We start from the raw sequence: 16,685 nt of genomic DNA on the forward strand, positions 1-16,685 counted from the left end.
TGATCAGTGGTAAGAACATGTGTTGGGGAAGTGGGATGTTTCCAGGGTTTGATTTCCAGCTCACACTGTCCTTCCCTAGCAAGTCTCTAATAATATTCTTGTCTCTTTCATAAAACCGACTTTTAGCTGCCAAAGCATGAGGTTATTTTTAGTTGTGTGTCTGCTTACTTTTATGTAAGGAGTGTATTTTAGCTTTGATATCTATTATTAGTATGTGAGCTGAGCTCCCCTGAGTCTGTAATAGAGATGGACAGAATATAGAGAACAGACCAATTTCTGCTGGGCCACGGAGCATTTGTGAATGCTTGATGGACATTAGTCGGATCCAGTGAATTATTTCCTTAAGAAAAAGCTTCATATTCAGAATTATATAACATTAATTATTACGTTTACTTAAAATGAAGGCAATTCTGATTGTAAGAGGACCCCCCATAAAACAAGTCATACACCAAGAAAATATTTTACTAGACATAACAGTAAATTGTGTGCAAACATAAGAAGATTCCCCTTTCATGGCAAACCTGGGGAAAAAATAGTGTTGCATTGGAGTATGTAAGTATTGTAATTGTGCCTCAGCTGTTAACAGAACATGTGCTTTTGCTCTGTAAACTTAAAACACCATCACTGGACCACATGGATTCTAAAAAGAATAACCAAGCACATAAAATAAACCATGCAGGACTGAAGTCAGCCTACATGTTGTGATAGCACAATCTTTCCAACTATGAGTTTTCTGCTCCTTTCCAAGAGTAGTAGAAACAGAATACATTATATCACATAAGGAACCAAATATGCACAGAATGCAGTTAACCTCCAGGGCATTCACCAAGTGCTCTTGGTCTGAAACTATAGACATACTCCCCATTATTTCACAGATGACAATAAACATATGTGCCACAGTTCTTTCACACTCAGGATTATGCATGGGGGTGGGGGGGGGGGGCTGAACTGTAACTTCAAAGGAAGGCTAATTAGCAGACACTGAGGAGACAACAGATCAGTTTGACTCTTTGGGTAATCAGCTCATGCCCATCTGGAGAGTGTCAGGAGGCTGTGAAACAAATCTTAAATTTGGGGGGGTTCTTAATTGGAGGGAAAGTGCCAAGAAAAAACCAAGAAAGGAAAAAAAATAATTTGAAACTGGTTGGAAAAGATAGCAAAAGTATCTTTAACTTTCAGGTTTCCCTGTTGCTTTGGCTGAGGCACATGCTCCGGGGCACCTGTGTTATTCCTCCCTAGGTTCCTACTCTGAAGACTTTCAAACAAGGGTCCTGGGACTGAGCCCAGACACTCTTGGCCAGAGAAAATCTTGCTTTAGATTCTTTGTGAGTTCATGCTGCTGCCCTCACTTTCATTTATCACGAGCACCCTGGGCCACTATCTCAGTATGCCCATAGGTAAGGCTTGACCCAGAGGAAAATCAAGAAAACCACAAAGGATGCTACTCATTGTTCCTGTTCTCCCACCAATAACTCTTAGCTCTGCCTTTGATGGGGGGCTTCCAATAAGGTTGGTTTGGGAAAATTCCTGGAGATTTAGGATAGAGCCTGGGGATGGAAGATTTTGGGAAGATATGTGCTGTCTTTTTGGGGATGCCTTCAAAAAGATGCAGTTTTTTAAACAGATGACCTGATCTCTGTAGTATGGAGATCAGTTGTAATTCTGGGAGAACTGCAGGCCCCACCTGGAAGTTGGCAGTCCTAGTTCCACCCTGACAAACTTTAGGAAGTGCCACAAAGCTTTGCTGTTTAGGAGCACTTGAGGAAGGGGAACCGATGTGCTCCTACAGTTGTAGATGGATTCGAGCAAAAGCAAATTCCCATTCCACTGTGCCTCAACACATTGAAGCAGCTTTCCAGTCATCCTTTTATTTCTTTTTGCTAAGTACAACTCGGCCAGGCCAGATATGACTGCTGATGCACAAGAGATGCAATATTGCAACAGCTCCTTTTTCTGAGACTCAAAGGCACACGCCCTCCTGTCCACACTGGCCTGTTTTTTTTTCTCCTTGCCCACAAGCTGGCCCTTTGAAAGGTAAAAAAAATCTTATGGCCCTTTCATTTCTACGGACCCTCTTCTTATGCAGTTCTTACGTCTTCCTGGCAGTCGAGACAGGAATTCCTTCCCCTTCCATCAACAATGACCTGGACATTTTTCACTTCAACTAAGGAATCCATTCCAGAAGCTGATTTCCTGTGAAGCATCAGGAAACATCAGAAGCTTCTAAAGGTGAAGCCTCCAAACCAGCCAAAGTGATAGGAACCCCGACGTACTCTTTGCTGAGCAGCTCTATTTTCCTGGGACCATTTATGAGATCCCGGTTGTTGCAGGAATGTGGGATATGTCCATTGGCTTCCCTATCCAATGCATTTCCATTCTGGTGCCATTCCAAGGCCACGTTTTTCCCCAAATCGCTCTCAGTGTGGATGCTGTCTGAGTCCCCACTGGGGTAGAGATACCGAGCATAGGTGCTAATACGTACGCTGGAATGGTCAGTATCTCCATCATGAATGGAAGTCCTCCGACTGGCAGTGGCTGGCTTGAACTGATCCTTCTTGCCCATAATATGCTGCCCAATGATTTTATGGAAGGTGTGCCGGAACTCCCTGATCCTGTACGCATAGATCAGCGGGTTCACCACAGAGTTAGCATGGGACAAGATGATGGCGAAGTTCATCACCCAAATGGGAGGGCGCATGCAAAGTGGGCAGAAGTAGTTGAAACAGTTGATGATGTGCAAGGGGAGCCAGCAGATGGCAAATAACCCGACAATGAAAGCTAAAGACTTGGCCGCGTGGACCTCCTTCTGCAAGATAGAGCAGGACCGTTCTCCGTGAACCATCTTGTTCTCTATCTGTTTGAGCTGCCGCCGGGCTGCCATAAAGATTTTCAGGTAGATTCCAAACATGATAAGGAGGGGAACGAGCACACAGGCAAAGAAATTGTAGTAAACCATGTACTCCAGGGTGACGACAGACTCAAACAAGCACGCCACCATGTTATTGCTGCAGTTACCAGTGAGTGAGCGGTTCTGCCCGTTGCTTTCTGAGGAGCATTTGTGCCAGCCCAGCATAGGCGTCAGGCCAATAATGAAGGACAAGACCCAGCAGATGGCTACGATGCCTTTTGCTCGTGAGCCAGTCACCAAAGCGTTGTACCTAGAAGGAGAACAAAGGACAGTCAGTGCATTAAGTCTGGCCTCGTTTCAGTTCCGAGGCAAGACAATCTTTACAAAATACAAAACAGAATTAAACTCACTGCTCATTACTTCTCCTTCACCTTTGTTGTGGTATGAATGAAGTAAATAAAGAAACATTAAGTACATTTTCTTGTAGCCAAAGTGACTTTTATAAACAACACTGTTTCTGAACATTCTATAGATAGAGTCTCTCTATGATTGAGGCGCACTCTGCACGGGCCAACAACACCAGTGCGGGCCCAGTTAAAACACAGTGGGGGGGGGGAGAGAGAATTTTGCATGGTTGCCACCTCCAAAAGGAGGCAGTGCCGTCCTTTCTGCCCCCTCCCCCAACCGGTGCTTTCAAAACTCGTGAAACTAGCAAATTAAAAAAAAACACCATTGTGCACCCAATGCTGAGCGAACGGCACTGGGTGGGAGGTGCTGGTTTTCGGCATGTCCTTTAAAAAAAACTTACCTTCTCTTCCCTGCGCAGCACCACAGTGACGAGGGGACACGCCTCCTGCCCTCCGACCCTCAAGGCATTGCCATGGCCATGAGGGTGTGTCCCCTGATCCCTGCGGATCTGCGCATGGAAGAGAAGGTAAGGATTTTTTAAAAGGACATGCCTCCATGTGGAGGCGCCGCTACGTAGAAGTGTAGCAAGGGGGGAAAGCACCCGATGCACCGGTGTGTCCTCTGTTCCCCGTCCCGTCCCGCCCTGCCATGACCTCGCCGTGCCCCATGGGGCGTGCACCCGGTACGTCACCCCCCCACATTCCCCTTGGAGCGACACCTCTGCCTCCACGAGCCGCAGCAGCTCTGGGGCTACCCACACAGAAGTGTACAAGCGGCCCCAGGGCTGCACCAGGGTCATTTATCCCAGTGTGCAACTGCTACACTGGCTCGTGTGGAGTAAGCCTCAAATAAGATGTAGGCAACAGCCAGTGTGGTGCAAATCAGCTTGCTTAAGGCTTTCCAAAGATCTTGCAGAGCACAGGATGAGAGAGGAGACCATGATCACAAGGAGAGGTGGCAGGATTTCATAGACATGCTTTAGGGCTACTGTTAACATTAGTTACTTCTTGGGAATAAGGTGTTCAAGTTAGGGAGAGAAATTCTACGTATAGATATATAAAAGGTTTTAATGTAGCTCTTTTGAACAAAATGCCCAGAGAGATCTCAGTGAACAAGACGTGTTTAGCAGAAAATTTATTCACTGCGTATGATATTGAATCTTGTTTAGATTGTTAAATCTTTCCTCACGGGTGTTGCATCATACGTTGTGTATTATGTAATCTCATATACTGTATAATATGAAATAAATGGATTATTTAAAAAAGATTTTCTCTGCTGAGAAAAAATTAAAAAACAATTCCACAAAGTTGTTAGGTTAACAGCCCTTGATAAAGACTTGTGGCAGGCTCCAGTGTGCAGTTTGGACCATGGGACAGGAAGTATGGGCCCAAAACCAGGGGGCATTCATTGAAAATGCTGGGGGGAAGAATTAGGACTAATAAAAGGAAACACTTCTTCACACAACATGTGATTGGTGTTTGGAATATGCTGCCACAGGAGGTAATGATGGCCACTAACCTGGATGGCTTTAAAAAGGGCTTGGATAGATTTATGGAGGAGAAGTCGATCTATGGCTACCAGTCTTGATCTGCCTTGATCTCAGATTGAAAATGCCTTAGTAGACCAGGTGCTCAAGAGCAGCGGCAGCAGAAGGCCATTGCTTTCACCTCCTGCATGTGAGCTCCCAAAGGCACCTGGTGGGCCACTGCGAGTAGCAGAATGCTGGACTAGATGGACTCTGGTCTGATCCAGCAGGCCAGTTCTTATGTTCTTAAAACCAAAGGCAAGAATAGGAAGAATAGGATTCTTTCCCCAATTTGCCAGTGACGGACAACGTGATTGTCATTTTTGTTTGAATTTTTAAAATGGATGTGGAAGCCAGACTTTCTTTGACTTGGCAGCCCTCTTGCCAAGCAGCAGCGATCACAGACAGACATAAAACAGATTTTCCAGGTAACTAGAACAACTAGGGATAGGGATAGTTTTCGGAATTGTTTTGAAAACTTTCCCACAGTTGAAGGGGGAGCATCTCTCCAAAGAAGGGGGCTTATAACTGCTTAGAGGTGTGTGTATGTGTTTGTGTGGCTATGACACTTTTACAAGAGACAGGGTTGTAGATTAACGCAATGTTTATTGTACATATCACCTCCCCTTTTTATTTCAGCATCCAATTCTGTAATCCTAGTTATCCTCCAGCATTGTTTAGTGAAGGTCTCTGCTGTTTGTTTTTATAATTTGCAATCCACTTTGAGTCTCACTGAGTAAGGCAGCCTACAATTAAATAAATAAATTGGTTGTTGAATGTACTGAAGGAGCAGAGTTACTTTAAAAGGGTCCAGTAGTGGGGGAAAATGCAAGTCTGTAGTCTTTTCTGAACAACACAAATAAAACATCTTGCAGACGTTTTAAAAAGAACCATTTTCATTTTTCTTGTTTTGTTCGGATAGCGTGGAACAATAAAGGGCTGTCAGCAAAATCAGGTTTTTTCCCCCACCATTTTCTGCCCACTTCAGAGATCCTCCGTGCCAACCACCATTTGCTGACAGGTTTCTCAGGGCTGTTTCCTGTGCTTGCATCGCAGCTGGCCACTGTTTCATCTTGTAAAGTACATGAATAAACTTTGTTTTCCCTGCCAATGACACGCATTGTGTGGCTTTTCCCATTTTTTTCAATGATGTGTCTTTGAAACTACAAAGACACAATATGAGAATCGGCTGCTCCAGGATGACACCACCATTATATACATATTTTTCATTATATATATGTGTGTGTTTGTGTGTGTATGTGTATATAATCAACAATTCTTTTAAATAATGGAATAAATTATGCTGACTTCTATGAATTATTAATGAATAATTACACTTTTTCATTATTTTATGTATCTATAATTCTTGAATATTCCCTCAACTCCTCTGCACACATAAAAACCCAATCCAAGGAAAACAATTCCCAGCCTTTTTAAAATACTAAAATACTTTTAAAAATCTTTTTAAAAATATTTCACATGTAATTTTGACACAGGAAACACTAAACGCACCTCATGCTCCACTGTAGCAGTCTAAGGAAAGCTTTATTTGGCAATTATGCTGTTAGAAGCTAAAATGACTAAACTGAAGCTACTGTAGTCAGTGGGAAAGACTTACTGGAAAAGACAATAATGCTAGGAAATGTTGAAGACTGTAGGAAAAGATGAAGACCCATTATGAGATGGATTGACTCAATAAAGGAAGCCAGGGCCCTCTGTTTACATGACCTAAGCAAGGCTGTTAATGAAAGGACTTTTTGGAGGTCACTGATTCCTAAATCAGTAGTGACTTGATGACACATAACGCATGTGAACAGGCCCTCCGTTGTTGTTGGGTCCCCCCTTTCCCAAGGTGTAAAAAATCAGGCTCCTTGGGAAAGACCAAGTTTATTAGATGAGAAAGCAAAGCCAAGTATAACACAGCTCCCAATTTTATAGCTGGGGGTGGGGGCTGTTCCATGGATTGAAATGTCTCAGCAGAGCAAAAGCTAGGGTGGTAGGAAAGAGGGGTGCATCAGGTACCCTACCAGCAGCCTAAATGGGGGGATGGGATGCATGCACTGCAGAATGAGCCACCTGTTTCATGTAATTGAGCCTCCCCTTCCTAGCAGCAGCCCAAACAAGTCAACAAGGCACGCACACTGCAGAATGAGCCAGATCTGCTGGACAACTGAGTCTCCCCCACCTCCCAGCAGCAGCCTAAACGGGTCATTCGGGCACCTGTGCTGCAGAACGAGCCACCTCTTCTGTGCAACTGAGCCTCCCCCACCTCCCAGCAGCAGCCTAACTGGGGGAACAAGGGGCATGTCCTGCAGAATGAGCCATCTCTGCTAGGCAATTGAGGCCCTCCCCCCCCCCTTGCCACTGCCCCCTCCCCACCAACTACATGAGGCACCGGTGGGATCCAACCAGTTCTCACCACTTCTCTAGAAGTGGTTACTAATTTTTTCTGAGTGCCGAGAAGGGGTTACTAAAGCAACCTCCCTGCCCAATAGGGACTGGAGGTGCGTGTGTGCGGCGGCGCCACTGTTTAATCCCACCACCATCGGAACCTGTTATTAAAATTTTTGGATCCCACCACTGGGCACCTGCCCCCCTTTCCCCCTAGATCCAGTCCTGAGCAGAGCCTTGCATGTGCATTGTGACCTGTCTGAGGTAGAGTCAGGCTCCCAAGCTCCCTTCCTTCCTCCACTCTAAATTCCTTTCACAAACACAATAAAACAAAAAACAAAATCATTCTCTTTTTCCCTCCCCCACTTACACAGCTGGCTTCTCTCTCCTAGGGGAAGTTTAAGCCCCTGCAGGGGAAGGAAGCTGCTCTAATCCACAGTATCATTCACAGGGGATTTTAAAGGTTTCAAATACTACACATGTGTGTATAGTATCTATGTGTATAGTATTCATTCACAACCGTGGGCAGGCTACTTTTCTCCGCCACTCCAATTGTGGTGGAAAATGCGATCAAGTCACAGCTGACTTATGGTGACCCTGTAGGGGTTTCAAGGCAAGAGACAGTCTGAGGTTGTTTGCCACTGCCTGCCTGTGTGGACTGAGAGAGTTCTGAGAGAACTGTGATTGGCCCAAGGCCACTCAGTAGGGTTCATGCGGAGGAGAGGGGAATTGAACCCAATTCTCCACGTTAGAGTCCACCCCTCTTAGCCACTAAATCATGCTGGCTCTCAATATGCTTCTTCCACAAAGCAAAGCAAATAGTGGGTCCCTGGTGCCATTTTAGACAAGGAAAATAGTGCAGACTTAACCCACCTCCCCTCTTGCCTCAGTTCTGGTCTGACTTAGTTTCCGGTAAATCTAATTTGTAGAGGGGGGTGGGGAATGCTAGGAGATTCTTCCATCACACTCCCAGTATCATGTCAGTCATAGCGTTTCAAGAGTCTTAGCCAAAGAAGGACTTGAAACCATCTGTATGTAGCTCAGCTGGGGTCTGATTTCTGGTAACAGCTCTCATCTTAGCCCTTGGTGCCAAAGAACTGGCATGGATAAGAAAGAACAGGTCGGGAATGGCACTGTCCACCCAAAGAACTCTCAGCAAAACCCCGGAATTCCTCATTAGGAGGCAAGAGCTCTTTCCAAATGTTATGGTGACTTTAGGAACCTTTGATAGCTTAACAGCTGGCCCATCCACACTGCCTTTGTGAGCATTCAGTGCCTCATTAACATGTCTGTTCACATTTTAGCTGTTCAGTTTCTCATCTGCTTGATCAATTTCACAGAAGCCACTACTTTAAGCCTCTGAAATGTAAGAAAGGGGGTCTCCTTTTGTCTTTCACACACCCTGTAGTTTGTCTTAATTTATGAATGATTATTAAAAGTGCTCCATTAAGAAAATGTAGCCTCTCTCTACACTTTGGGAAAGGGTTTTCCAGCATTTCTACCCCCAACCTCTGTTTAGGTTGAGGGTGCTGGAAGTCCCACTTGAGCTTTTAAATCACATGTTGCCAAGACACAATCATCGAGGAGGAGGGGGAGAAGGAAGAAATTGCCGGAAGACACGTACAAACTTTAATAAAAGGCTCAGAACTGGCCTGGTCTTTACTCAGCTGCTGTCCCACGGCTGGAGAGAGAGCTGCCCAGCATACTCGACCCCTCCCTGCCCTCAGGCGCCCTGTTGCTCTCTAGGGAGTTGCATTCAAGCAGCCTAGAAGGACTGGGAAAAACCATCAAAGCCAGACTCTTCTGTGGACATGCACGGGGGCAGGTCTCCATTGACCGGCTCAACAAACAGAATCGTCCAGCATCAGTCAGCATCTTAAAAAAAAAAAAGCAGCCCCGCAAAAAGAGATCTGGAGTGATTCAACACAACACAGCAGGGTTTTCAGAGCAGGACATAGTGTAGATGTTTCCCAAAGTAACTTGAGTCTGCTTCTGACAGTGGTGGGGTTGTGAATAATGTATGCAGAGCACTGATGCCTCCTGGCCCTTGAGAACGAAGCCTGACAGGATGACGATGATGACGCGACAGCCATGAATGGATCTCCCACTTTTTTTAAAAAAGGTCCACTGCAGTCATTCAAGGCACTGATTCATGAAGAAGAGGGCTGTTTTTAAAATCTCCCTCCCAAGTACAAGTGCCATTTTCAAAATCTAAATCCCCTCCCTGGGGCTATTATTCAGTACCATACAGCATGCTTTCCTCATGAGGCAAACCACACCCCCAAAGGGATTATTCAGATCATTGAAATTGCAGAAGAACATATGAAGCTTACACTGAGTCAGGTCTACCAAGATCCGCATCAGACAGGGAGTGGCTCTCCTGGGTCTCAGTCAGCGATCATTCATGTTATCTTGTCCTTTGACTGGAGATGCCAGGGGTTGAATGTGGGAACTCTGGCATGTCGACCAGGTGCTCTACCATTGCAGGTGCCACAGGCTCTCCACTAGCTAAAAAATCAACCCATCCCACCACACTGCTGACTCTGGGTTGGGCTGGATATTTTGAGATTGGAGCCTCGGGAGGGAGGGAGGGACCTCAGCAGGGCATACTGCCATCAATTTCACCTACCAAAGCAGACATTTTATCCAGGGGAACTGATCTTGGTGTTCAATAGTGGGAAATCCCCAGGTGAAACCCTACTACATCATGCATCTGCCACTGACTTTTTTTTAATGTAGGAAATTTGTTTGGAGATCAATTGTCGAAGGCTTTCACATCCGGAATCACTGGGGTGTTGTGTGGTTTCTGGGCTGTATGACCGTGGATCCTTCAGAGGATCCTCTGAAGATGCCAGCCACAGATACAGACAAAACATCAGGAGAAAATGCTTACTAGAACATGGCCACACAGCCTGGAAACCACACAACACCCCAATGTTTGGAGACCCCTGGCCATCCCACATAGTTCAGCCATCTGCCCTTCCTTGGCCCACAGCTCAAGGCAAAGCACATTGTGTCATTTGGAGAACATTCTAAGGCAGACTGAACAATAGCTCATCTAAATATAAAACACTGTCACAGAAATCAAAAATTTCATCTGGCATTCGTTTTTTTAGCTGTAGTTAAGGCCTTGAATCAGAAGGGGGGTTAGTACACAAGAGCATTTGCTGTAATAAAATTGCATTAGTCTTCCAAATGCCACAAGAAGACTCCTGTTCATTTTGGTGCAAACTACTAACTTGGCTAATTCTCTGAAACCATAACAATTCAGTCCCTTTGTTTCCTCTGGCTCTGGCAGCAGACTGAGACAAGTGAAGTCCAGTTCTGTTGTGCCTTCAAGACCCTTTAAAAAATCAATTTAATGAATTTCTATGTCGCCTTTCAACTTAAAGAATGGCCAAGGTGGTGCGCAGAATAATAATACAAAGTAATAATAATACTATCAATTAAAGACAAGTTGGCAATGTAAGAAATTAAATCCCAGGAGCAATCACATTTCCTCAACAGATGGAAAGACATTGAAAGTGATATCCATTTTTGTGGGTCAGTCAGTGCCACTTTGACAGATGCAAGGGACACAGTGCAATCCTATGTCTTACTCCAAGCTAATGCCTCAAAAACACTGTGCTTAGCTTGGAGTAATCTTGCATAGGGTAGTCACCTAAGCATGGTGAAACACAAGTTCTTATCTTACAAAGGGAGACCTGGAGGCTGAGCATTGCAAAGGAAAGCAGCTGGTGGTTTTGAGTACAAACAAATACAAGATCCGGGTTGAACACTGAAAAGCTTGTTAACAAAGCTGACACTTTGGAACTGGGATTTAATAGGTTTTGGGAGTGGCTAAAAGAAAGTAACTGTCCTTCTTTACACTTACTGCTATTAACTGAATCATATTACTGGTCTATTTAGACCAGTACTCCCTACTTAGATCAGGAGCAGCTCTCCGCGATTTCCCCAGCCCTGCTACCCACATCTTTCAACTGGAGATGCCAGGGGTTCAGTCTGGGACCTCCCACATGCCTCCATCACTGAGTTGTGGGTCCTATCTATTCTGCAACAAGCAATCCATGCAGTGGATAGATAGACAGATAGCCAAATATACATCCAACATTATAGGAACCTAACCAGATGTGATGTTTCTCACATGTACTCTTACAGGTATTCCTAAGTGTCCTCCTGGTTAGCCCATGAATGTGTACATGTCATCCCTCAGGAGCCACAAGGGAAAAGTGCTGCTGTTGCTGAGCCCCCCCCCCCCCCACACACACACAATTCGTACCACCATCCTCCCATCTTTTTTCCTCTCTACTGCAGACAAGCTGCGACAGGGGAACTTTCTGCCCACATTTCTTCCTCTCTCAGCCCTGCCCAATGAAACCTGGTGTGGCAGCAAGATCTGGGCTGCTCATAGGAGGGATGAAGGGATGAGGAGAGGAAGCAAAGAAAAGCAGAAGTGGGTCCAGCCAAGCAGACATCACCTGTGTTTTGCTAGGTCCTACAGCTGTTTTATCCTGCAAGCCTACTCTCATGTTATCATCACAATTGCACCAGTGTTGGCGCCAACCGTATCCCACCTGGTACTCTGAAGCTTATCCTTGGGAACACATGAAGTTCCGACCTTGTGCAGGCTTACCTGAGAGGTATCCGGATGGCAATAATCCGATCAATGGCGATTGCCAAGAGGCTGAAGATGGAACTTTGCGTCAGAACCAGGACGAAGCAGGCAATGAAGAGGCAGCCATAGAAGGAAGCGCAGAAACCAGTGCTGATGGTGATGGCAAAGGGGATGGCCAGCAAACCCACTGCTATGTCAGCCACTGCCAGGGACACCACAAAGTAGTTGGTGACGTTCTGAAGGTTACTGTTCAGATAGACGGCCCAGCAGACCAGGATGTTGCCCAAGATGGCCAGCACTGCAATGACCAGTTCCAAGATAATGTAGACCACGTCATAGGGGAAATCTTCATTCCCATGGACTAGCATGGTGAAGTTGGTGCAGCGAGCCCAGTGTCCATATCTGCAGTGCGGTGGGTGTTAGGTACACACCTCAAGCCACTCAAGGTCCAAAAAGGTTCACTGCTCTCCTCCTGATCTTGCCAGGTCTAGATCCCTATTACAGGCAAACCATAAGGTCTGGCAACTTTTCAGAGTGTGCATATGCTACAGAAGGAGTCCTGGTGCCAGATAACATGGATCTTCAACAAGCAAACAGAACATATGTACTGTTTCTGTACATACAAACGGAACATATGTCCTGAGTCTGCTTAATGCCAATGCGAAAATTAGATTACCGTTGAAGTTTGACAGCTCCTTTCTGCAGCTTCCTGTCTTTCTTGCAAAACCTCCCAGGATAAGTCACTCTTCTGCTTTTATATTCTAGTGGATAAGGCTGGGGACTTTCAACTCTTACAGAGATCCCTATTTCTCCGGCTGTTTGATCCTGTGCAAAAAAGAGAGAGATGGGGAAGGGACGGCAGGAAAAACATGTTTAGGTAACTTTCTTTGTGGTACTGCAGAAGACACCAAGGAACACAGAACCTTCCAGCATGACAGGGCACCTGTGAAGTCAGCTAAGCACCCTATACACGAAGCAACCAAAGAGGCCTTAACAGCATGCCTGTTTTTCTTTCCTTGCCTTTTTTTGGTTTCAACATCCAATCTGGCAAAGAATTCTAGAGAACTCAGAATCTTGTTCAATCCTGCGTGTTATTTTGGTTGGTCTCAACATAACATACTACATTGCGCTCGCACTCGGTGCTCAGTAGTTACAGTTAAAATAATAAGAAAGCAGAAAGTCCAGGGTACTCCGTGCTTTTTAAAAAAAAGGTAAACTGTGCCCTGTATAAACGGTTTAGACCAGTGATGGCAAACCTTTTTGAGACCGAGTGCCCAAATTGCAACCCAAAACCTACTTATTTATCGCAAAGTGCCAACACGGCATTTTAACCTGAATGCTGAGGTTTTAGTTTAGAAAAAATGGTTGGCTCCAAGGTGCGCGTTACTCAGGAGTAAGCTTGGTGAAGCAACCATACAACTCTTTCAATGGGTGAATCATGACTCTAGGAGGGTTTACTCAGAAGCAAGCCCCATTGCCAGCAACCGAGCTTACTCCCAGGTAAAGGTTCATGCCCAGGCCAGCCTAGATGTGTGTGTGTGTGGGGGGGTGATTTTCCACCCCCCACATGACGAACTCTGTGCACGTGTGCCCACAGAAAGGGCTCTGAGTGCCACCTCTGGCACCCGTGCCATAGGTTCACCACCACTGGTTTAGACCTACACATCTGTTCTTATAAATAAACCTGCTTTGCAAAGGTTTATTCTGATTTTGCTATTCCTATGAAGAGGCAAGTATTCTGTGGGGCAGTGGAGACCTTAATCTGTCTGAGTTGTTAGTATATTTTTGCAACCTTAAGGGCCAGAAATTTGGATCTTTAACGCAAAGGTAGGATTATCATCTGAAAACTGATCTATGCCTTCAGGAACCTGATATGGATTTTCTGGACTGCTGTTCTTTGTTGCCATCCAGTCAACTCTCTTTGCTCACCAGTTCAGGCCAGGATTCATTACTTGATTCTAAAATAGCCCCCTCCATGTGAATTTATCAGACACATTTGTCCCCCTCTCTTTCTATGTGTTTCTTCTCAAAGCAGAAGCTGGGCTCCTTTTTTAGATTTCGCCAGCTGGGATTCTTGTCTTCACCAAATGCAGACTTGGCTGGGGCCAGAGTCCAGCTGCCTCAGGATATAAATGATAAAGAACAAAGAACATGGAAATTAAAGGAAACCACATTAGCTTGTGATTCACTTCTGATCTCAGGGAAATAATCTAATATTGGAGATTTCATTGGCTTAGAGCCTCACTGATCTTCCCTCCTGGAGACGAGAGAACTACAGATGATTGCTCCCTGTTGGGACTGCTATGACTAGTGAGTTCTCTCTTATTGCATATTGTTATCTGAATCCTTCATCCACTCAGTGCACAGTGCTCAGTTTTGGAGTAACTGCCAGTATAAAGTACTCTGAAGCAGACACGGAAATATTTGCATGAGGAGAAGACGCCTCACTCTTTCACCAAATGAAGAAAGCCAGTTCATATGTAGAACAACAGTTATTTGCCTATTAGAAGGGACAAATATTTTACTTTTATATATTTTCAGAAGTTGTCTTTTGCTGTTGAGCTTGTGGAAAAGTGGACTATTAGCATTATTATTTATTCAAACCAATCAACTCCATGGAGCTTTACTGAGTACAGATCCCTGCACTGAAGACCTTATAATTTAAACTTTGACAGAAGGGAGACACCAAAAGGAAAAGAGAGAAGAGAAGAGAAGAGAAGAGAAGAGAAGAGAAGAGAAGAGAAGAGAAGAGAAGAGAAGAGAAGAGAAGAGAAGAGAAGAGAAGAGAAGAGAAATAGAAGAAGAATGTGTCTTTATTCCAGTCATACATCCTAAAGCTCAATTCTGAGGCAAGGGGTCAACTAAGGGATTTTGCCAAAAGCTTGGGGGGGGGGGAAGCTGTGTTTTAAGGATAATATAGTGCTATCCTATGTTTCTGCTGTCCTGGCAGAAGATGATAATCCTAAACAGAGTTACACCCTTCTAAATTATGATTGCCAATCTCTAGGTAGCACTTGGAGATTACCTGCTATTACAAATGATCTCCAAGCAACCAAGATCAGTTCCCCTGGAGAAGATTGCTCCTTTGGAAGACAGAATCTATATTATTTTATCCTGCTGAGGTCCCCCTCCTCTCCAAACCCCACCCTTCCAAGACTCCACCCCTAAAATTGCCGGGTATTTTCCACCCCAGAGTATGAAACATATTGGAGGTGTGATTCCCAGTCCAGGCTAAAGATCATCTATACATGCAAGAATGAACCTGTGACACTGGGCCAGCACCCAGTCAACCGTTGGAAGGTTGTAGACGCCTTGTGTAAGCCAAACGGTATGACATTGAACTGGTACAGGCTGGTTGGTGTTGCGAAGGCTGTCTTCTCTTGATCTTTCTCAATCATTGGTATTTGCCAATACACTGTTGTTAGATCCAAGGCCAACAGGTAATGACAGTACCCAGTTGGTCTATTACGAGATCGGCTCAGGACACTGGATATGCATCAAACTTGGCCAACTTATTCACCTCCCGAGAGTCCCATCTGGTTTAGTACCATGATGATAGGGCTGTGCCACACACTTCTTGATGGTTCGATCATGGCCATCTGCAACATCTTTTCCACCTCCTGGTTGACTGCCTCCCACCTGTGTTACAGAATGGGCCTCCAGGCCAGGTGGACTACCTTACCTGGAAGGGGTTTTATGGTGTGGGTGATCCATGTTGTGCACCTTGGGATCTGAGAGAACATGGGGAGGGGGGATGCCTGCTCGACCATGGTTTGTATCTGAGTGGTTGTTAATCCAGGGTTGAACTGGGACAAAATGTGTTCTTGACCTCTTGATGCCCAGTCCAAGAGTGACCAAGCCCTAATTCCAACACCCTCCTTCTGTAGGCTTGTGAGACTAGCAGCTGGTTCTGAAAGGAATCTCTCCATCTCCCAGTTCAAGTGGGTCAGTTCCTAAATTGGGCTTGGCAAGGATGCCATTCCTTCAAGTCATTAATGTGTAAGCACTTCCAGTGTGTCTAAATGGGACCACATTGCACTTCATAGGACCACGGCCCTACTACCCTAGTTACCTCATACGGGTCCTGTCTTGGGTCACCTAGGCTGGGCCCCAGCACCCAGTTACTCACCAGGACCCAGTCTCCCTGAGCCAGGCCCATGACGCATAATCATAGTAGCCTTTCTGTTCCTATTGGGCCTGGGCCAGGTCTTGGCCAGCCAATGTCTGGGCCTGTTCCAACTAATCCCTTAGCTGCTGTACATACTCAGAGGGGACCTGTCCCGCTTACCAGGCTTGTGATACCCACTGCTCCTCCACAATTTCCAGGATCCCTCAGGGCTTCCAGGTGTAGCCTGTGGAGGCTTGGGGAGGGGGTCTTTCTAATAGCAAACAGCACAGGGTCAGTATACAGATCCCATTGTTGTGGTTTGTCACATGCTAGTTTCTTCAGCATGGTTTTCAAGGTTTGGTTCAGCCAGTCATCCAGATAGTCGGTCTGAGGATGAGCACTGCCGTAAACAACTGCCAGATCCCAAACGTCTTGTATAACTGCTGCATTATGGTGACCTTAAAGAAAGTCCCCTGGCCCATGAAGACCTCGTGTGGCAAATGGACTTATGCAAAGAACCTCATGAGGCCTGGAGAGTTCTTGGGGGAATCGCTTCCAGATAGTGGATGACATAGTCTAAAATGACCAGCAGGAAACAAGAACCTTGTGCCATTTGGAGCAATGACCCCATGAAGTCCATGGCGATCCTCTCGATTGGCATCTGGCTAATGGGCAGGGGGTTCAAAAGCAAAGACCTCCAGTCTCCATCCTTTGGCACACCAGCAAGGTTTTGCAGAAACATTTTACATTCTCAGACACCACTGGCCAGAAGAAATGAGCCACTATACAG

The 16,685-nt window shown here is 45.5% G+C and overlaps 1 protein-coding gene across 1 annotated transcript in view; it reads right to left on the reverse strand.

Moving 5' to 3' along the window:
* Nucleotides 1-1,852: 1,852 nt before the first annotated feature.
* ADORA2A (adenosine A2a receptor) overlaps nucleotides 1,853-16,685 on the reverse strand; it is a 29,480-nt gene continuing 14,647 nt past the window's right edge. Inside the window, exons 2-3 of the mRNA XM_048515050.1 lie at nucleotides 11,806-12,612; nucleotides 1,853-3,158 (exon numbers count right to left, since the gene is read on the reverse strand). Of these exons, the coding sequence (XP_048371007.1) occupies nucleotides 2,204-3,158; nucleotides 11,806-12,155 (1,305 nt within the window). The 5' untranslated portion in view covers nucleotides 12,156-12,612 and the 3' untranslated portion in view covers nucleotides 1,853-2,203. The remainder of the gene's footprint in view (nucleotides 3,159-11,805; nucleotides 12,613-16,685) is intronic.

The sequence above is a fragment of the Sphaerodactylus townsendi genome, linkage group LG13 (assembly GCF_021028975.2).
Source record: "Sphaerodactylus townsendi isolate TG3544 linkage group LG13, MPM_Stown_v2.3, whole genome shotgun sequence".
Classification (NCBI taxonomy): domain Eukaryota; kingdom Metazoa; phylum Chordata; class Lepidosauria; order Squamata; family Sphaerodactylidae; genus Sphaerodactylus; species Sphaerodactylus townsendi.